Source organism: Carassius auratus, chromosome 28, assembly GCF_003368295.1.
Source record: "Carassius auratus strain Wakin chromosome 28, ASM336829v1, whole genome shotgun sequence".
In the NCBI taxonomy this organism is placed as follows: Eukaryota; Metazoa; Chordata; class Actinopteri; order Cypriniformes; family Cyprinidae; genus Carassius; species Carassius auratus.
In genome coordinates, this window is record NC_039270.1 from 12,144,084 (window position 1) to 12,167,363 (window position 23,280).

Genomic DNA, 23,280 nt, shown 5'->3' on the forward strand with positions numbered 1-23,280 from the left:
CATCACACGTGGCTTTTTTCATTACCACAGGTCTTAATGTCATGTCCCCCAAAATGAGAAGATAAGGAGATACGGAGCTTGACTAATGACAAATTATTGTACCATATTTTTACATGCACAAAAAAAAAAAAAAAAAAAAAAGTTATATGTATATATAGACATAGGCGGAGTAATGACATTACCACCAAAAGGCTAAAATAAGAAGTTCATCTGTGACATTAACCTTTGCTGATGAAAAAGAGGACCCGAGAACAGTGACATGCACATGCATTTCCTGTTTTTAGTGGTCCTAAAAACTGACCTAAGTTCTGTATTTGAGCATTTGTGCATAGATGTGTGAGTCATCACTGGTCAGTCATCATAAAAATCCATTGTGCCTACATGAATCGAATAAAACCATACACTGATGGAAAACTCTGAAGTTTTCTTGTAGCACTAAGTGCGAAGCAACCCACAACACATCCATACTAAAATAGAAGCTGTGTAATGATGTGTTGCAGCCACAGTTTGAGGGAACCTCACTCTTAGTTTTTGAGACAAATTTTGCATTAAATCTCTTGCTCACAAGTGGACCCTCTGCAGTGAATGGGTGCCATCAGAATGAGAATCCAAATAGCTGACAAAAACATCACAACGATGCACAAGTAATCCACACCACTCCAGTCCATCAATTAATCTCTTGTAAAGTGCAAGTTTGTAAGAAACAAATCCATCATAAGATGTTAATTGATGGACTGGAGTCATACATGTTATTTATGGATTGATGAGATGTTTTTATCAGGTTTGTTTACTCTCATTCTGACGGCACCCATTCACTGCAGAGGATCATTGGTGAGCAAGTGATGTAATGATACATTTATCCAAATCTGCTCTGATGAAGAAACAAATTCATCTTGGATATCCTAAGGGTGAGTGAATTTTCAGCAAAATTTGAATTATTTGATGAACTTTCAAATAAAAATATATTTGTAAACATTTCATTATTGAATAAACTTAAATATAAAAGGATACTTAAAAATAAAAAAAATTAAAAAACACATCACACTTCAGAAGTCATACAAATGTTTATATATTCCAACATTTGCTGACCATTAAAGACTTTAATCTACCAAAAGTTACAAAGCTGCCTTTTCTCTGAGACCTGTAATAATGACATTATTCCATTTTGTCCATGACTTCAGCACCAAGGACAGTGGCGAGAAAAGCTGACATGCAGGATAAGAAATATAACATAGAAACAAAAAAGTATGTGTGATCTATTTAGTCATTTTAAGAAGATGAATAGGCCCTACTTATGAATTTGTAGCTGTTTTAACTGTTCTGCTACTGTGGCTTTCAGTTAACCTGCACTTCCACTGATTCAACACACAACAACAGAATACAAGCACTAACGATTGTTTCCTGATTAAATCTTTACTTCTCTTCATATTCTATTGAAACATCACAAATTGCATAGTAAATGCAGCTGCCTGCTAATTTATAGATTTTTTTTCTACTGCTAATTTATTTATTTTTTTTCTAACAAGTTTATTTTTTTAGTAGATAATAAAAATACTATGTGTGCAGTATACATATGGCCTATGATGAAAGTCTAAAAAATACACTATAGTATTAGCAGCATTAACTTGGCATTAACCTAAAACTTTGGAGCAAAAAAAATAGACACACCTTTGAACATCTTTTTTTTTTAATGACCCCCCCCCCCCGCCCTCACACACACACACACACACACACACACACACCAAAAAAAAAAAAAAAAAAAAAAAAACACGTTTCCTGCTTCATAGAATCATATAAGATGGCCAATTAGGCCAAATATTAATAATATATAATATATAATATAATATTGGGTAATTGATATGCCTACTCAATTATCGTGCCTGCACTGATCCAAAACAAATTTCAAATATAAAAGTAAATGAAAAAAGAGCTTATTCAGGCCAGTTCCTGCTGGTCAGACTATTCTCCACTCTACCACACGGTGTCGCTGTTTCTTTATTGTGAGGAACGGTGAATCAACAAGTGGGTACGGGACACGGTGGGTGGCCAACAGAGGTTTTGCTTTATCAGATCTGCGTCTGGATTTTAATGCACATTTATGATGTACATATGCTATTTATTTACGTTTCCACAGATTAAACGCCACATCCAGTGACAGAGGTTTGGGTTACAACTCAAAACGAAATGTACGACTGTGCTATAATTTGCATGTCAATCTGTGTGTCTGTCTATCCACCAAGGCCTTTATTTGTTTATTAATTAATTTACATTTTTTGTATTGATTTATGTTGTATATTGTATGCTTATATTGTGTGCTGTTTTAAAGTAAGAGTGATTTAGTGATCATTTTTTATAGGGATTTTTTTCTGCCCTATTTATTTAATGTAATTTATGTATGTATATATATATATATATATATATATATATATATATATATATATATATATATATATATATATATATATATATATATATATATATATAACAATGCATTTAGTTTCAAATAAAATGTTAAAATAATGCAAAACCTATACACACATATAGATCAATATTCGAATTGTAGCCTATTTATAACGCAAAGCCCCCCCCCCACCCCCCAAATAACTGCTGTCAACACGCATAAATACTAAGTAAGGTTTTACTTTTCCAGATAGGCCTATTCAAAAGTTCCACTATGAATAGCTGGGAATGCAACTATAGATAAACGTACATTAGAATTCCATTGTGCTTTTTGCCCACATGGGCAATAAAGTGCTTTACTCATGCAGGCGCACAGAGAGAATGGTAAACGACTGAACCCCCTATTGAACACAGGCAGAGCAGCAGAAAGAGAGAAGGGCTGAGCTGCGACACTCAGTCACAGAGAGGCAGAGGTGTGAATGAGTTAGGCAGAGGAAGAAAGGCAGCCTTGGAAAGTAATAGCGGGTTTTCTGTTGCATATCGGTTGAAAGTGGGAAAAGAGATTACAACATTTCCGGTAGAGAGAAAAGAAGGGGAGAGTACCCTATAATTTCGTTTTTAGAAGGGTTTGCCATACTTCTCCACCAGAGCAAAGAGGTATAGTGCACTTTGTGGATTTGTCTTTAAAAAAAAGTCTGCTGTAATTACGCACAAATCTTTCACACATAGCACAGCTATTGGAAACTCCAAGCTAAATTATTATAAATACATGCATTTCGGTCTTCTTCTTTTTTGTTAAATGCAAAAGTTTCTTTATTTGTTCAGTGTTGTTTTAGGGACACCGAGGACCCGTTGCAATGATAAGGATTTTGGTAACGTGCGTCTCCACGGTGTCCATCATCGGGATGGTGGCCGGTGCTCGCGGTGGATACGGGATGAGTATGTTCGCGGCTCAATCCTCTCCTCCGGACCCGTGTTACGACGAGAACGGCAACCCCAGACGCTGCATCCCCGACTTTGTGAACTCCGCGTTTGGAAAGGACGTGCGCGTATCCAGCACCTGCGGCGCTCCGGCGTCACGGTACTGCGTGGCGACCGAGAAGGACGAGGAAAGATCGAGGGACTGCAACATCTGCGACGCCACGGACCCCAAGAAGTCGCATCCCCCTGCGTACCTGACAGACCTCAACAACCCTCACAACCTCACCTGCTGGCAGTCGGAGAACTACGTGCAATACCCGCAAAACGTGACTTTGACGCTGTCCTTGGGGAAGAAGTTCGAGGTGACTTACGTGAGCCTCCAGTTCTGCTCTCCTCGCCCCGAGTCCATGGCCATCTTCAAGTCCATGGATTACGGGAAAACCTGGGTGCCCTTTCAGTTCTACTCAACCCAGTGCAAGAAAATGTACAACAAACCGAGCAAGGCTGCGATCACCAAGCAGAACGAGCAGGAAGCGATCTGCACGGACTCGCACACGGACATGCAGCCGTTAACGGGCGGCCTCATCGCGTTCAGCACGCTGGACGGCAGACCCTCCGCGCACGACTTTGACAACTCTCCCGTCCTGCAGGACTGGGTCACGGCCACCGATATCAAAGTGACCTTCAACCGGCTGCACACGTTCGGGGATGAAAACGAGGATGACTCGGAGCTCGCCAGGGACTCGTATTTTTACGCCGTGTCTGACCTACAGGTCGGCGGTCGGTGCAAGTGTAACGGGCACGCGTCAAAGTGCGTGAAGGACCGCGAAGGGAACCTGGTGTGTGAGTGCAAGCACAACACGGCGGGACCGGAGTGTGACAGATGTAAGCCGTTCCACTACGACCGGCCGTGGCAACGCGCGACGGCCAGAGAGGCCAACGAGTGCGTCGGTGAGTCCTTTCTGATGCGCTTTACCTCACCAAGTGCAGCCTGAGGCTAACATTTAAGAATAGGTTTCATTAATGAGTCATAAATGGTATTATGATAGTATCCTGCTTTAATTAAGGTATGTGGTTATAACGCAGTGACGATTGTTGATGCAAATGATTGGTGTTTCCCCAGTCTAAAGTTTGAGGCTACATTTAATATACATGAGTCATTTCTGATGTACTTCTGCTCAACAGGTGCTGATGATTTGTTTTTAGGCAAACATTTAATTATAGGTTTCATTAATGAGTCATGCGTTAATGTTATTATGGAGGTATAGTGAAATATGAAAATGTATGAATGAAAGTCTCCTGCTTTAACTGGGATCTGTGGTTATTGCATATATAACGCAGTGACGATTGTTAGTGCAAATGAAGTGTTTTCCTTGTCCAAATGTCCGAGGCTACATTAAATATGCATTGAAACTTTGAAATAGTTTGGATTACTCTGAAAGCTATTTTCTCTCAAATTGGTATAGGCAGAATATAATAAGATAAATGTATATTAGAGTACAAAAATGCTCAATATGTTGATATTTCATTAGTGGTTTTAGATTTTTGGACCTCGCAAGATGCAGAAATCTCTAAAATGAAAAAAAAAAAAATTGGGTGATAAGCTTAAAAGAAAAAATCTCAGATCTCAGCCTTTAGTTTCATTCTTTCTCTTTTTTTTAATTAATTGATCAACTTTAGTTCCAAAAGTATAACATCACTTACTGCAAATGAACATACTGAATCAAAATTAGACTTCTTTTTAATTTCTGAAGTTTAGGATTATTATTTATTTTTTTATTTTTTTTCATATTTCATCATTTTCCTATCAGAATCTTTTGAACATATGAATCTAATAAAGACTCTCAATCTGAGCAGTGCACACTGGCTTATTCAATTAGGCTGTTAAAATGCTCCAAACAATCTGCATTCATTATAATTAAAAATATGTAAATTAATTTAGATATTATTTACGTTATTGCAAGATTTTTTTAAGATGAATAGGCCTTTTATTCACATAATTAATGAGAGGAATACTTCAGAAAATGACTTTTACCCACATTTTACTCATGTGAACGCCTAACAATGTGTCCATGTTTCCGCATAAATCCTATTATATAATCCCACATAATTCACATTACTCCTGCAAGTGATTAATAGATCAGATTCGAGACATTTGATTATAGATTAAAACAAATCGGTTGCAATCTCATTTTAAAACAAACTACTGTTGCATTTTTTACTACTGTTTTTATTTTTGCAACAAATTTAGCTTGGAATCACTCACATGTTATACAGACTGCCATATCGTGCTCATAGTTGTTCCGCTTAATGGGTGGGTGGGTGTAACTGAGTTTGGAAGTGCCTTTCAACACCCATTCTGTGGAAGGAAACGTTCTGGAGGGCGAGATCTGCTGAAAAGACTTGTCGTGTTATTGCAAGGCAGGTGTCATTATCAGATTGAAGGGAAGATTACATCAGTCTTGTTGTTTGTTTTGTCGAGTTGAAAGTAAACTGCTGGGTTCCAGATGAAAAGTCCGTTTCCAATTCAGGAAAAAAAAATAGTATCTGTGTCATTGTGAAAGAACTGTATAATTACTTTCATTTTTGACTAATCATTTTGCATTCATCATAAAGGCTCCTTCAGTAGTTTCATCAAATTTCTAAGTTGCTCTTTTTATGGCCTGTCACATTTACTATCATAAACAGATTTTCTCTATTCTATTCATGCCGTGTTAAACATGACTCCCTAAAAAAAAAAAAATCAAGCTGTCAGCAAATGATATTTGATGAGGTTGTTGTCACTTGGTGAACTCAAAAACTAAATGAAAAACGTGTGAACAGATATCAAACGCTCCTGACAGATGGCCGTCACGCACACGCAAACATTGTTGCACAGTAGATGAATGTGTGTCAGTGGGCCTGTGGTTATAAATAAAAGTTCATTCCCATGAATGGAGAATGAGGGCACCATCATGATATGAGAGATGACTGACAGAAGCTGTTTTCTCACTCTGTGCTTTTGCACGCGACAATCCAGAGGTGAACAGGAAGACTGATTGTAAATGAGATCAGCCAAAAAAAAAAAAAAAAACACGAAGAAAAAAGTCTGGTCAAAAGTTTTGTCTCAAACTTTTTTCAAAGAGATTGTTACATCTGGTACAAATTAGCTTGCTTTGATTAGGTGTCTCATAATTAAGAGGAAGTCTTTCTGTCCATTCTACTCTGTGGAATGAGGTGGGCAAGGCAATTTGGTAGCAAATTAGGTGTAAAAAAGGTATTTGTGGCAAATTAGGTGTAGCATTCACACGATGATAGGAATGTTATCTAGATACTTCCAGATTTTATGTATGCACTGTACATTTTTTTTTGCCAAACTTACAAAAACATGCAGGGTAAAAAGCCAGCAGACTAAAATATGTCATGCAGTTATAATGTTATTTTTATTATTATTATTATTTATTCCACATTTGTGCATTATGATGATAAAAATATTTAAGATAAAGGTCTAACCTTGCAGATGCATTCAGTTCTTTTGCTAACACTAAAACCACGCCTGCTATTTGAAATAAATGCATTAACTATCACCACATTACTTTAAAAATACAGAGAATAATATAATATAATATAATATAATATAATATAATATAATATAATATAATATAATATAATATAATATAATATAATATAATATAATATAATATAATATTTTTTAAGTCATGTGCAGAGGTTAAAATTACAGTGTCACTTTTATTGATAATAAATATAATAAATTATTTGATAGAAAAATACCTAAAAACTGTTTAAAAAATAATTTATAGATTTTACAATTAAAAGTATCATGTCTTGTGCAATTAAACAATTTTAAATGCAGCTTCTGAAAACAGTTATGCATAAGTGGAAATACATTTGCATATTTGTTTAAAAAAGCTCTAAAATGTCTTGAAATAAATCATTTATTTGCTTGTGTAAATTTGGCCAGTCCAATCATGATCATTTGTTTCAAACAGAAAGTTCTGCTACATGAAATAGCTAAAAAATTAAGTATTTTATTTTAGGGGTTTAACTTGTCTAGTAATCCAGAATGCACACGGATGACACAATTTATTACAAATATTTTGATGTATTTTAAATTCATCAACTGTTTAAGACATAGAGATGTCTCAGTATATAGTAGCTTTCAGAGTTTTTGTATTTTTGTACTGTAAAAGTTATATGTGTGTATTTTCCTGTAATATATTCCACATCTGCATTGTGGAGGATGAAGATAAAACACTTTAGATACAACTTAAGAGACCTCAGCTTTCAAAATTAGTTAAAATATTTAAAATGAGTTAAAAGAAGTACAGGAGTTTATTTTAAAAGAAGTACAGGAGTTTATTTTAAATGACATTAGATTGTCATGTAAGCCAGAATTGACACTAACACCTGCTCAAAAAATCAGGTGCATGATGCCACTGTTTATGACGCATTTAACCTTTCATAAACTATTCATGCATAACTATCTATCAGAGCTACTGATGGCTTGGTATGTGAATGCTGTATCTTTGTAAGATGTGAGAAGCGATATAACAAAATCTGATTATCAGACTCAGGATCTCTCTCAGTTACACAGATATGACACTGACACAATGCAAAAATCATTTTTGTGGAGTTAAAAGAGCTAAATGTGTCATTTGATTTGATCTCTGGCATAAAATTGAATTAAATATATATCTCATAATGCACCTATCTATTTTATAGCTAATTTAGTATTTAAACTTTAGATTGAAAAGGCTAAGGTATGGATGCCTTTTTCCACCACATAATGAAAAAGTTACAGGACAAATTGCTTTCTGGACTTTGTTTTTCAGAATTGTGAGATGTACGCACAGAATTCTGACTTCTTCTTGAATTTCTGAGTATGTCTCACAATTTGGACTTTTTCCCTCAGAATTACGTGTTTCTTTTTTTTCTTTTTTTTTTTCGTTTAGACCATGGAATAAAAAAACAAAAGTTAATTACAACATTTTGTCTCACGATTTCTATCTCGCAATTCTGAAAAAATGAGAAAAGGTTTTGTTTTTTTATCCCATTATTTTTTGTTGGAAACAGGCTTCCATACAATGATGATAAAATCTCCTATGATAAAAGTATACAATTTTATTGATAACCCACAGCATTCCTAAGATCAAAACTTTCATCTTTCATCTTCTTCTTTTTATTTTATTTTTTTTTTTACTAAAAGCATGTGCAGACTTGGAAACCATATGAAAATTCCGCTTCTTTGGAAACTTTCAAAACATTAATTTTCACTGTGCACAAATATGTCTTCATCAGACAGGAGGTTTTCAATATTTTGTGATTAAATCAATACCAAATTAGCTCAAACCTCCATCCAACACAAAGTTCTCAAAGTTCATAATATAAAAAAAATAGGTTAAAATGACAACTTACAAATAGACATGAGGCATTCCTGCGCTCCTGATAAATGAGTAGACTTCTATCAGGAATTGCCCTAAAATGAAATGAAATATAGTTTACAGATTGCTGTTTCTGTTAGCAAAACTTTGTTGTGGACTAAACATTCACGTAAGCAAGTTAACCCGTGCGTGGAAGCTAATTAAGGCAGACCTGCATCGCAGCTCTTGACACAGAGCAGACTGCTGGAATTGTCTTGTGTTGGATCTCTCTGCATTGTTCCACTGTGGTCCTTGGGGTCGTGGTGTTTTTTGGCCTGCTGTGATGCGAGCAGACTAAAAGGAACCATGAGCAGATTTCTGGGCTACCATGAAGAGCCGCTCGAGATCTGCGGACCATCTGTGGTTTTCGGACCAACCAAAGTCTGATGAAAGAGTTGTGCAAAAGGGTGATGTCATAAAGCCTCTGCCTCTGCAGCCCCCTGCAGAAAACAATGACTGCTAGACATTCAGTTCCTCGTGTGTGTTTAAAGGTGTTAGTGGAGCTTTCAGGAACAAATTTCATTTAATTAAACTAAAACTGTTTCACATTTTGAAAAAAAATGTGTATTGTATTATTTTATAATAATAATAATAATTTTTTTTAAAGAATTTTTTTTCTTTTAACTTAGTTTTTATCAGTTACTTGATTTGAAGTTTCACACTGAATAAAAAGGGGAACAATTCCTCTTGCACAAACAGTTTTAAGTAATATTTTAGCCCTTTTAAATTTGAATTTGTCCATTAAAAAAAAAACCTATATATATATATTTAAAATATTATATAATATTATATTAAAATTATAATAGTTTCTTGCTGCAGCGTTACATTGAGTAAAAAGGAGTAAAATTCCTCTAGCTCAGTTTTCAGGAACAAATGTCATTTTAACCTATTTTTTTATATTATGGTATTTTACAGAAATTTGAATTGATATTTGATTTTTTATTATATTATTTATAATAATAATGAGATTATATTTAAGCAATTACTTGATTTCTATAAAAAAGTATTGCAATTATTAACATCATGACAAAATAAAACAGCAATTTATCGTTTTTTTTTATTTTATTTTAATATATTATTTATAATTCCAGATTTAAACAAAAATCTATAACTTAGTTTGCATTACTTTAGCATCACACTGAGTAGAAAGGGGAAAGCACTTTTAGTTCAAACACTGGAGCATGGAACTAGCAAGCCCAAGGTCATGGGTTTGATTCCCAGGGAATGCATGCAGTGATAGACCTAAAATTCAGTACAAGTCGCTTTGATTAAATGCATCTGCCAAATGCATAAATGCAAATGAGTACAGCCCCACCCGCTGTGAAATCTGACAGGTCTAAAATCTTGGATATCATTTCATAGTATAAAAAAAACATAAAAAATCTTCAGGTTTTCTCGTCACAAAGCAGTTTGGGGTTAGACAAATTGTTAAGAACCTTCTGTTATCAATGTGCCTCAGAATATCAAGTTATTTGTTAAAAACAGGAAATTAAATAGTTTAAATCACACAAAACTACGTATGTGTGCCCCCTGTCCCTAAATGAGAAGAAAATGAAGCCACAAAAATGAAAACAAATGCTAGAGATAGAAAAAAGTTTGAGCTGCTAATGGGAAGCAGAGCTGCTTCTGACACCAACTGCATGGAAACTTACACATCTCCTAATGCCCCTGCAGTCAGCTGACTCCGTGACTCACTCAGGGCAAACCATTCAACATCAGGACAGAAAACACACAGTCCACAGTGGATTAAGATCTGCCATTGAGATAGCTGTTACTTCCTTATCAGATCTAAAAAAACAAAATAAATAAATAAAATAAATGTGAGCTTCTTTCATTACGTTTTTTCTCCGTAAAGTTAACTGTGCCACATCTCTGCTCAACTCAAGTTGTGCACATAAGTGTAACATTTATAACATTTACAAATACTTGCTCACATCCTTAACCTTAAAGGGATAGTTTAGCCAAAAATGAAAATTGTTCTTTTTTACTAACCTTCTTGTTGTTCAAGTTTCTTTCTCCTGTTGAACACAAGAGAAGATATTTTGAAGAATGTAGGCAAACGTTTGTGTGTGTGTTTGTTCAAAAATTGACGGTAGCCATTAACTTTCATAGTAGTTTTTTCCCCAATACTATGGAGGTTAGTGGTTACCATAAACTATTTGTCTTCAAAATATCTTTTTTTGTGTTTTGAAGAAACTTTTTTTTTTTTACATAATTCTTTGGGAAACACCATTTTAAAAACAAAATGCAGACGAAAAAAAAAAAAAAAACACTTACTTGCTATTGACTGTTTATGCAATACTTTTCCTCTAGAGAACAAGTCTTTAATATTACATTTCTTTTATTTATAGCCTTTTTAAAAACATCCACGAAACCACAAGCATTGTTTGACTAACCAAAACTGTAGGATCGCAGGCTTGTGATTTTGTGGTAAAGTACCGGGGTAAGAAAAAAGAAACAGCAGAACAGAACAAGACAAAGAAAACACAAAAGGGATGTATTTTGGGATTTCAAAATCCAAACCCCAGTGTATCACCAGTGCTCTGGGCAAAGAGCTCCATGTTTTAGGGATTTTGTTTTGTTGAGCTCATAATTCAAAACACACATGACTTATGAGCCAAAAGGCTTTGTTTGGCTTTATGGGAGTTCAGAGAAAACACGATATATCCTGCTTTTAGAGGCTGGTTAGGAGAGGTGGTCCGTTTTCTGGTGGAAGGGTCTGCTTGCTTTGGCCTTCTGCTTGTTTCCCTGCTAATATTTATGTTTTTAATCCCCCGTCAGTCGGTGTATATTTACGATCGGCCTTTTGGGTATTATTTGAATCTCTTTTTGGATGTCTGTGCTGGTGTTTCATCCACGGGGTCGAAATTCTTGCCAAAGCTTTCCGGCAGGTTTCAGGTCCTGTGATGAAGTCACTTTTAAAATACACCTGTTTTGGGAAAAATAAAGGCTCATCTGTGAAATGCTGAAACTGAATAAAATAGTTCTGTGGCAGTATTGAACAGTAACAAATTATATTTATTATTATACTGAATAAATGACTGAAGGAATTTCTATCTTCTATATATTTATACATATATTGCTATTTGCACTTGAAATTGAATTTTTTATTTTGAGTAATCCTCCACTGTACAGTACACTCTTAGGTTACATTTACTCAACAGCATACAAACAACAATGTTGTCAAAATGATACCCATCAAATGGAAATGCAAAAACAACTAAAGCCACTGTATTATGCATGCCATGCCAGTAGGTGGCACTGCAAAAATGTAATGAGATGCTTGGTTGGTAGAGAATGGGTTTTGCAAATTGCCAATCATTGAAAATAATTTATGAGGCCTGCATTACATCTACGTTGGACTATGGCAGTATAGTGTATACATCAGCAGCTAGATCTCATCTAAAAAAATGGATGTAATTCAGGCTCAGGCATTGTGAGTGTGTAGTGGAGATTTTAAGACATTGTCTGTCTCAGCTATACGGATAGAGCTAGGAGAAATACCACTGGAAGTAAGAAGGAAGCATCTGATTGCAAACTACTGGGTTAATTTGCAGGGGCACAATGACTTGCATCCCACAATAGAAGTGCTGAAGGAATGCTGGCTGAAAGAGAGAAGTAAAAAGGACAACTTTGGTCATATAGGGCACAAAATAGCAAAAGATCTTGGTTTGATTGATATGAAAATTAGTTCTACAATAGTACATTCAGTCATGGCTCCATGGAAGATAAAATGTCCAGAGGTACATTGGCCTCTGTTAGAGATTAAAAGGAAAGAAAAACGTGCTGATTAGGTTGGGGTGTTTAATGATAATGTTACAGAAGTATACAGGGGGGGGGGGTGCATTCCTCATTTGTCCCCCTCAACCCCTAATTTATAGTAGAATTAATTTACTTACTGTTCCACACTCCAGAACAGAGGGGGGTGGTAATCCACCAAAAAGATGGAGGCCAACCGCCATTAAAAAAGAAGGAAAACAAGAAGGTGGCAATGCCACTTTGTAAAGAAACAGGAGGTGTTTCTCAATGTCAAGGAAGGATCCTCGGTAGTCAGTATTTCGAGGATGCTACGTCATCGACATCCGTCGAAGGACTGTTCCAATGTCGAGGATCCTCGGAATTTCAACCAAGGACTGAGTCCTTCGTTCGAAGAATATCCCATACACAGGAAAGGATGCAAATGTGTATCCTTCGTGCTCTTCGCGCTCTCAAACACCCACAATCCTATGCGTGCAGCTTTGCTATCTAACGTTTGTTAGAAAAGTAAAAAATGGAGGCCAAGATGGCGGCGTGATAGGTGGACGCGTTTCGGAGGTGTCATCAGGAAATTTGAAATAGGACGATTATATAACCGTGATAATTGGGTTTGTTTTTTGTGAATAAATGTGAAAGTGATTTTTCTACTCGTATTACTCACCTTGCGCTGATTTATCTATGGGCAGAAAGAAAATTAGACAGATTTCCAACGAGACAACAAGAGCGTCAACTATGGAGCCTGTTAAAAGTGCTGAAGTGAATGTTAGCGTCATCTCCTCTGTGGATTTGAGTTCATCAGGAAACGCTGGGGATCTTAACAACTGGTTTGACTCACACCCAGATATGAATGATCTCCTTGCGATCCCTCTACCTGAAACTCCCTTAAAACCTGCACCAAAGAAAACGAAAAGAGATCCTCGGGATAGTAGCGACACCTCAGTGGAAATTCTGACAGCTATTCGTGAGCTCTCTGGAAAGTACGATCAAATGTTCCAGAAAATTTCAGCAATTGAAATAACAACTGGGTCAACGGCTAAGCAGATTGAAACTCTGTCCTCTACTGTTACTCAGCTTGTTACTGAGGTAGCAATGCATAAGGAGTCTCTGAAAGTTGTGGCTACGGAGATTCAGGAGCTCCAAAATGCGAATAAAACCATGAAGGCCGAAATTGGAGAAAGCAAGCGCTATAGCTGGAAATGGACATTAAAATTACACGGCGTGAAAGAGAGAGATGGAGAGGATGCTCGGAAAGTTGTTATTGATGTCCTTAGCAACGTAGTGCCTGGCATCAGCGATGATCTTGAGGGTGCAATTGACATTGCACATCGTCTTGGCCCGAAGAGAGGGGATGGTTCCCACAGGTCCATCATCATTTTGTTTGCTCTCCGTCGTTTTCGCGACACTGTTTGGCAAGCTGCCAGAGGCTGTAAATTCCTTTTCGAAAAGAAGTTGCGACTCACCGAAGCCCTTTCACCGGAAGATAGGATCGCCAGAGAGAAACTTTGGCCTCTTGTTAAAAAAGCCAGAGATGAGGGTAAAAAAGCCTCCTTTCGCGGCTCTTTCGCATTAATCGATGGAAAAAGATTCAATTACGTTGATGTGAGATAGTCTTGTCTCATTGTTAATGTTAATGGTTCTTAACCACATTAGTGCTAGGGACCTACTAGTCATCCAAATTTTGAAACTTGATTTGATGATTGACCTACTTTTGAGGGCGGTCTAATTGACCAAATATTGTTAATACACTCAAATATTATGAATCGCTTATGGTTCCTCTTATTGAACTTACAAAGTTAAAGGCTGGAGAGTGTTGTCTATTTATCTTTGTTTATTACGTTCATTATTCAAACTGACATTCAGTTCTTTTTGCGTACTTGCTATAGAGTAACATGCAAGGTTGTGAAATATATATTATTTAACTTTGTACTCTAGAATTATGTTTGGTTATATATTGTTCCTATCTCAATTGAGAATTTTTGTTTACTCAAATTTAAGAAGTGTAAGATTTTTTTGGGGGAGGGGGTTAATGGAGTTTAAATTTAACTCTTTTTCTGTTGTATCTTTAAATGTAAGGGGTTTACGTGATGCTGTAAAGAGGAAAGCTGTTTTTTTGTTCTGTAAAAGCAGTGAGTCTGACATAATCCTTCTTCAGGAAACACACTCATGTGAAATGGATGTAAAATTTTGGAAAAATCAGTGGGGTAATACTATATATTGTAGCCATGGCTCTAATCACTCAGCTGGAGTCTTAATTCTTTTACACAAATTTAAAGGGCAAATACTTGGGGTAAGGTCGTCTGACGAAGGGAGATGGATTATTTTGTCGTTTAAACAGGATAACTCAAACTTTGTTATTTGCAATATTTATGGTTGTAATTCTCGATCGGATAATAGGTCTCTCTTTGCTCAGATAACTTCTGAATTAAAAGTAACACTTGTTAAATACCCTGACTCTTTTGTGATTATAGGCGGTGATTTTAATGAGTGTGTTGACGGCACTTTGGACAGATTTCCTCCTAGAGGTAACGATGGTCTTTATCTTAATAGCAACATTTTATCATTATGTGCAGAATTTTCTCTTACTGATACATGGCGTTTTTTTCACCCTGATTTACACGAATTCACTTGGTCTAATAGAAATAGATCTTCCCAATCAAGAATTGATTTATTTTTGCTCTCTTGCTCAGCTCTTCATTTTATTAAAGATATTTCTCATTCATTTGCGCCCCTGTCAGATCATAAACAAATAAGCTTAAAATTGTGTAGCAATGCTGATAAAATTCATAGGTTACGTGGTTATTGGAAGTTTAATAACTCCCTTTTAAAAGATGCTTCCTTTAATGATAGTATCAAAAACTTACTTTCAGATGTATTTTCAAAAAAAAATGAGGACAGCTATAAAGTGAAATGGGAATTTTTTAAATATAAGGCTAGGCAGATTGCTATTAGACGAAGTAAAGACTTAAAAGCCTCTAAAAATAAAAATATAACTGAACTATTAAATAAAATAAATATTTTATTGCAAAAAAAATTAACTCCGGAAGAAGAATTACATTTAAGGGAGTTAAATCTTCAAATTAACCAAGCTTATTTGGACTTGGCTAGAGGGGTTTTTATTAGATCTAGAGCAAAATGGCTCGAGGAAGGAGAGACCAATTCCAGTTATTTTTTTGCATTAGAGAAGAGGAATTGCAGAAAAAATTCATTAACCGCTCTTAATATTAATGGTGTCAGATGCACAGATCCAAAATTAATTTCTACTTTTGTTACTGCCTTTTATAATGACCTTTACACCTCTGAATTTAATATGGATAGTTGTGAGAATTTTTTGGAAACAATTAGAAATCATATTCCTGTCATTGATAATGAATTTAAAGATATTTGTGAGGCCACTTTGACAATAGAGGAAATTAAATTGGCTTTATTTTCTATGAAAAAAAAGAAATCCCCTGGTGTTGATGGTTTTTCCGTAGAATTTTATATTCATTTCTGGGATTTAATACACTCCCCTTTGTTTCTTATGTATAGTGAATGCATTGCTCAGAGAGAAATGACTTCATCAATGAAACAGGGTATTATTTCCCTTATCCCAAAGCCTGAAAAAGATTCTCTCTTAATTGATAATTGGAGACCAATTACACTTCTGACAGTTGATTATAAGATTTTGGCCTTAGTATACGCAAATAGATTAAAATTTAAGCTTAATCATATTATTTCAGAAACACAGTCAGGTTTTGTTAAAGACAGGCACATTAGTAATAACTTAAGACTTGTTTTAGATTTATTGGATTATGCTGACTTTGTGAAATCTGATGCTATTATGCTTTTCTTAGACTTTTACAAGGCCTTTGACACCATTGAGCATGAATTTCTTCTGCAATCTCTTAAATTGTTTGGTTTCGGGTCTTCATTTGTCAATATCATTAGAATGTTTTATAAAGGAATAACAAGTTCTGTCATAGTTAATATGTTCACCTCTAAAAGATTTTCTATAAGACGTGGTGTCAGACAGGGTTGCCCGATTTCCCCTTTTTTATTTATTTTGGTTACTGAATTATTATCATTAAGTGTAATACATAATCAGATTTTTAAAGGTATCTCCATTTTTGATAGGGAAATTAAAATCTCTCAGCTAGCGGATGATACCACTCTTTTTTTAAAAGATAAAAGTCAACTTTCTATAGCTATTCAGATAATTAAACATTTCTCGTGTGCTTCTGGGTTAAGGCTAAATTTGTCCAAATGTGAGATAATGTCACTGCATAAATGTGATGACACATTAATTCAGGGTATTCCAGTTAAAGACACAATAAAGTATTTGGGTATTTATGTATCAAAAAATGTAATAGCCAGACAACAACTTAATTTTTCTAGTAGATTAAAGAAGACTCAAAATATTTTTAATCTTTGGCTACAGAGAGACCTCTCGCTTTATGGTAGGGTTCTCCTCTCTAAAGCGGAAGGTCTTTCTCGCTTCGTCTATCCTTCACTTTCTTTATATGTCAATGATTGTACTATCAAAGGTGTTAATAAACTTCTCTTTGACTTTATATGGAAAAACAGGTCTCACAAACTTAAAAAAGCAGTGATATCTAGTTGTAGAAGTGATGGGGGACTTGAAGCTATAAACTTTCATAATACCATTTACACTTTTAAAATAAATTGGCTAAGAAGATGTTTATTAAATCCAAATTCTTTATGGTTCTTTATTCCTAATTATATATTCAATAAAATTGGAGGCCTCCCCTTTATCTTAAAATGTAATTATATGCATAATAAGCTCCCGGTTAAATTAGCTAATTTTCATCAACAGGCTCTTCTTGCGTGGAAGCTGTGTTACGTTCACAACTTCTCACCACATAAAACTCTCTTGTGGAATAATATGGATATAACTGTTAGGAACAAGTCTCTTTTTTACACTAATTGGTTTAACAGAGGTTTAATTTATATTTTTTCTTTATTTGACAATTTTGGCAATGTCTTGTCGTATGAACGCTTCATGACTGTCCATGACTTTCCTATTCCTTTCAAAGAATATAATAATGTTCTTAGAGCTATTCCCTCAGGTTTAATGCATCTGGTTAAAGGCCATATATTATACACCAAAAGAGATATGAAGGAATCGGCTTTGTTACTGGGCGGCATTGGCATTTATGACAAGAAATGTAATAATAAACATGTTCGCCAGATATTTCAAAAGAGAGACCTCATTGTTCCTCGGGGTAGATCCCATTGGGCTGCTTTAATTAATAATATAGATTGGAGAAGAGCATGGTTGTTGCCTCATAAATATTTTATTCCTAATAAGACTAAAGAAATTCACTTTAAAATACTGCATAAAATATATCCCGTTAACTCATCTGTTTCTAAATATGTTGATATTCCTAGTACCTGCATATTTTGTGGCAATGAAGAGGAAACCCTAATACATTTATTTTATTCTTGTGAGTTTGTTCAGAAATTTTGGCTTGACTTGTATTCCCATTTAAACAAACCCCCTATCTTTGCACAATCTTTTAGCTTGAAAGATATTATATGTTATTACTCTGAATCTGCCAACAAATCTAAAGAGTATATATTCAACTTTTTTATTTTGTTCGGCAAATTTTTCATCCATAAGCAAAAATTTATGGGCTCAATTCCTACTTTTTCACATTTCCTGATTGAGATTGACTCACTGCTCAAATCTTTTTGTTTAACTAACAATAAAAAATGTGTCAGGTTTTTGGATTTATATGAAAAATGTATTTCTAATGACTGATTAAGCTTAGATAGCTTTCCTTCATTGGTTTAAAATGTATTTGTGTATTTATTTAATTTTATTATTATTATAATATATATACTTTTTTTTTTTCTCTCTCTCTTTCTCTTGATTATAAGCTACAAACCCCTTTATTGTGTTTTATTTCTCCTCTTCTTCTCTATCTTCTTTATTTGTTAATGTTCTCCTGAATGTGATTGTATATTTTCATCCAATTTCTTGAATAAAAAAAAAAAAAAAAAAAAAAAAAAAAAAAAAAGAAAAGTAAAAAATGTCGAACGTTAGCGGAGTCGGAACGTTAACGGTTTTTATTTATGTTACTAAACATTTGTTACAACTGTAGTAAATATAAGTAAAGTTTGACATTTAAATGCCAGTAAAAATTACTACCTATTGATATTGTAAATTATACAAATACAAATGGTTAACTGAATCGGACCTGTCATTTAACAATTGGTTGCGTCAACGGCATTTCTTTTATAAATAACTAGTTAAGTTCTCCAAAGTAATTTAATGATACCATTCACAGCGTTATTCAAACGGACCTTTTCACTGACGTAATGACGCAATTACGTGCACTTGCTAGCCTGTTCCATTTACGTGTTCTCTGAATGCGAAAGAGGAGTCTCACCTAGCCTCTGAAGAAAGTGACCTGGAAGGACCAGTCCTGCCAAGGAAGTATCCTTGACATTGAGAAACGCCTACTAAACAAACAGACTGAACATGTAGTACACATGTGCATGACATCCCCATTTTCACAAGTTTGTACATTTTCATAGTCAACATTAGACAGATATGATAATGGAATTGTTTTTTAAAAACTTGTATTTTAAAAAGAGTTTTCAAAAGTTTTATTTTTAGGCCCCCAAAACACCGTTGCTGTGTAAAAGAACAGCCAAAATGCTCAAACCGTTTTCCATTTTTAGTTGGTGTCTTTTAAACACTCACTCAAAGCCAGGGTTTTCTTAAAGTCTCTTCACACCATTATAGCATTTAGTAAATTAAGTGGTATAAATATATTTATATGTATTTATATCATCTGTGGAAGCCATAGGACCATAATATGTTCGTCCAACCAAAATGTCCCGTCCAAACATTATGTTAGGTTGTCTTGCCTGCCTGTTAAATATGTATTTGCATACCTCTGTGCACCCTGTTTGGGCAGACATGATACATCTTCAGTGCATTCCAGCATGAATGAAAGGTGCTATTATTATAATATTATATGCACTGTACTGTAATGTTTTCTCAGTGGTGAATGAGACATGAGGTAAACTCAATTCTGCACCAAAGCCATCTTTCATCATGTCACAGGTTAGCCCCTGGTCTGTCTGAGTGCGTTCATTTGTTTGCGGGAGGCGTGGCTTTAAAGAGTGATTATGCAGAGAAGGTGGGGTTTTTGCTTTCAAAGCTAGCTTGCTATCACTAGCCTTTCTGATATAGCTTACCTTCACGAAAAAAAGGGTTCTTTGTTGGAATTCATGGTTTGATGAAGAACCTTTCCATTCCAAAATGGTTCTTCAGATGATTCTCTGAGGCATTCAAAGAATACTATGGTATTACCATGCCACATATACAAGAAATTCCTTAAAAGCACCATTTAAGTATTTAAACACACCGTATGTGTAAGTATTGTTTGAAAAACTGATGACACAGTATGTTGACCGTGCTAACATTCTTTTAGTGGGCAACCACAACAGCAGCTCAGAAGTAAACATGTATTTTGGGGTTTAAGGGTTGTGGGTAGTTGTGCATGTGTGAGAGAGTCAATATCTGCTTGTGTGGTGTAACATTTATGTTTCTGTTGGATTTTGCTGTGCCAGTTTTAATCTTTTTTTGCCTGCGTTTGTGATAGCGCTCTGGCTAACGCAGGACCACCCTGAGTTAGAGAGACAAAAAGGTGGAATAATGAATGACACTTTTTCTGCTCTCTCTCTCTCTCACACACACACACACACACACACACACATAAACACTTCTTTTGGATTATACACACTGGCACAGACAAACAGAATTCGTACTTCTTGATTCAGTGACTCTTTTTTGTGCCGCCACATATTGAAGCCAGGGCTAAAAATCAGATTCCTTTACTACTACCCACTTTTTTTTGTATTATTCCAGCCAATTACCCCAAATTCCTTTCAGATCTGCTGCCACTGCTGGGACAATCCGTAGTTGAACTATTTTAAATGATGAGTAGCTTGTAATGTAGCTTGAATAACAGCTTCAAACTAGCCTCCTCAACATTGCTGTTACCATCACATCAAAGGCGCATTTGCAGTGAAGGCAGAAATGAGTCCAATCATGACTACATCTGCACAATGGCTGCCAATGGGGAGGAAAAGATGGATGAAGTTCTTCTGTCATTGGTCGTGATCTCCCACTGGGTGGCCCACATGCTGTCAGAAAGTAGAGGCATTTTCAAGCCATAACTATTCTACATATCAAACCATCCAGAAGACCAGATTTCTGTCTGTAAAACCAGTTAGGGATCGTTGCCTTGTATCTGCGGCTATGAGTACAACAATAAGCAGGAAGTTATTGTTTACAAGGTCATCGAGGATACGCAGAGCAAATGTGGGCAGCCATGCCATCGTTTTGGTCCTTTTACACTGAAATGCAATGAGTTTTCAAAATTCTCAGTTTTCGAGGGTCAAAATGCTGGAGTAGTTTAAACAACAGCCGTAACCGTCATAAAAGTTATGCGTTTTAAAACAAAAACACACTAGTGTGAACGTAGCTAGAGGCAGTTTATAAGAGACATGCCACTTCCTCAAACCTCAATACAACTATATAAGGAAAACCCGTAATGGCAAAGATGGCGGTTGTGTGCACATGTCCCGCCCCTCCTGCTAGAAAGCCAGTCATCTGCTTTTAACAGTCAAGCCAGGAAACCTTTAAGCCTATCGTCTGGTTCCACTGACGCATGCGCACAGCTGAGGAATGCTTGCGCATGCGTAGTAAAGGTATAATCTGTGGGGAAAAAGGCGTTTTATACCTTATTTTGGGGCAAAGTCATCAAAAATTTTCAGCAATTTTTATCATATTTTACTGCTGTTTCTATACATGTAGTTTTTATGTCCCGGTGACCAGTGAAAGTGCAGTTCTGACTCTCTGCCCATTCATTTAGATAGGAGCTGGTCTTGTTAGTCTGAAATAGCTGCCCGTAGGCTACGAACAAACTGCACCATGGTCATATGACTTCAATATCATCACCATTAAACTTCCTTTAACTCTTTAGTTAAAAAATACAAATAAAATACAAATAAAAAATTTCGCCGAGTGTTTTAGTTTGAATAGTCTACAAGAGCATGATTATAGACACAATGAGGCTGTCAAAGTGGACTAGTGAGCAGATGAGTTTGTCTGTTTGGTGTGTATACAGTTAATTTCCCAACGACCTCTGTAAACACATTTAGCTAACTGTTAGCAACTGCCCTTTTCAAGACATGCAAAAGCTTTAAAACATGTAAGGTGGTATTAATAATGTATTTAATGTTGTAGAATAAATGTGAAAATATTTTGAGCTTGTGTCAACCCGGCACAATTTCACTTGAGGACGATGGAACCGGAGGCACTAAATTTTAAATTTCTGGATTTTGACCTACAAAAGTACATCATCCCTGTAGCCCTCTATAGTAGACATCAAATATGTTTCGACTGGCTTTGATTTCATCATTTCACGTCAGCATTTTGCTTGCAGTGTGGAAAATATTTCTTCTATTCAGTAAATGAATACAGAAAAACGTACTTTTTGGAAACTGGTGAATCCTTCCTGTGTAAGCTAAGCGTTTAGCTGGAGACATTTCGAATCACGCCAAAGGCCTGGGTCCTTTAACTAGTATATTTGTCCAGATAGTGACCTCTATTTCCGCAGGATAACTCTGTAGAGATATGCTATCTGCCCTCTACACTCTCTAATGGGAAACAGAGTGAATTCTGTGTCCTGTGTCCAACACAACAAAATGCAAATGTCAAGATCACTCAGCAGCTGCTCTGAAGAGTCAAGGGTCTGAGCTAAAACACTCACCATTTCCTTAGCACACTCTTTTTAATGCACTATAAATACTCCAAACTTAAATGCACATACAGTCACAGTTTTAAGAAACATTAAGCAGCACAAGTGTTACTGACAACAACAATAATAATAATAATAATAATAATAATAATAATAATAATAATAATAATGATAATAATAATAATAATAATAATGATAATAATAATAATAATAATAATAATAATAATAATAATAATAATAATAATAAAAAATGTTTTTTGAGAAGCAAATCAGCCTATTAGGTAGATTTCTGAAGGACACTGAAGACTGGAGTAATGATGCTGAAAATTCAACTTTACAATATATTCAAATAGAAAACAGTTATTTTGAATTGTAATAATATTTCTTAGTATTACTGTTTTTCTTGCAATTTTGATCAAATAAATGCAGACTTGGTGAGAAAAAGAGACTTCTTTAAAAACTGGTCTCTGGTGGTGATGATGCACCACATTGTATTGACAGATGCGGGAAGCCGGTCACAGAGCGATGACATATTGCATGTTGGTGTTGCCAAGGGTTACCAGACAAACAGTTGCATAGGTCAAAGCATTGTGTGTGCTCTCTAGCTCAGGACGTAATTGGCTTCAGTGTGTTTCCCAAGACACTTGTGGCTCACAGCAGGAAGTTCTTTCCTTCTTCCTCTCCCACCCTGTTGCTGGAAGCCACCTAATATTTCTAGTGTTTCATTAGAAAGTGTGTGGCACAGTGAGTCTAGGCTTTCTTTACACAGTTGTCGTTTAAAATTATAAATAATGGTGCTACCTGAAAATGTGTAGTATCAACATTTATAGTATCATTTTTGACTGGCGGTAAATAAAACAGGGAAGAAATCATATTTATGCACCAGAATATCATAGGCTTTGTCCACATTGCACACAAATGTTCAATTACTCACTGTACACTTGCAAACTTTGAATAACAGGAAAAAGCAGAGCTCTGAATGTTTCAAATATAAATTTCCAAAT

At 35.5% G+C, this 23,280-nt stretch overlaps 1 protein-coding gene across 1 annotated transcript in view; it reads left to right on the top strand.

Moving 5' to 3' along the window:
- The first annotated feature begins 2,805 nt into the window (after positions 1 to 2,805).
- LOC113046800 (netrin-1-like) overlaps positions 2,806 to 23,280 on the top strand; it is a 58,892-nt gene continuing 38,417 nt past the window's right edge. Inside the window, exons 1-2 of the mRNA XM_026207803.1 lie at positions 2,806 to 3,057; positions 3,226 to 4,272. Of these exons, the coding sequence (XP_026063588.1) occupies positions 3,258 to 4,272 (1,015 nt within the window). The 5' untranslated portion in view covers positions 2,806 to 3,057; positions 3,226 to 3,257. The remainder of the gene's footprint in view (positions 3,058 to 3,225; positions 4,273 to 23,280) is intronic.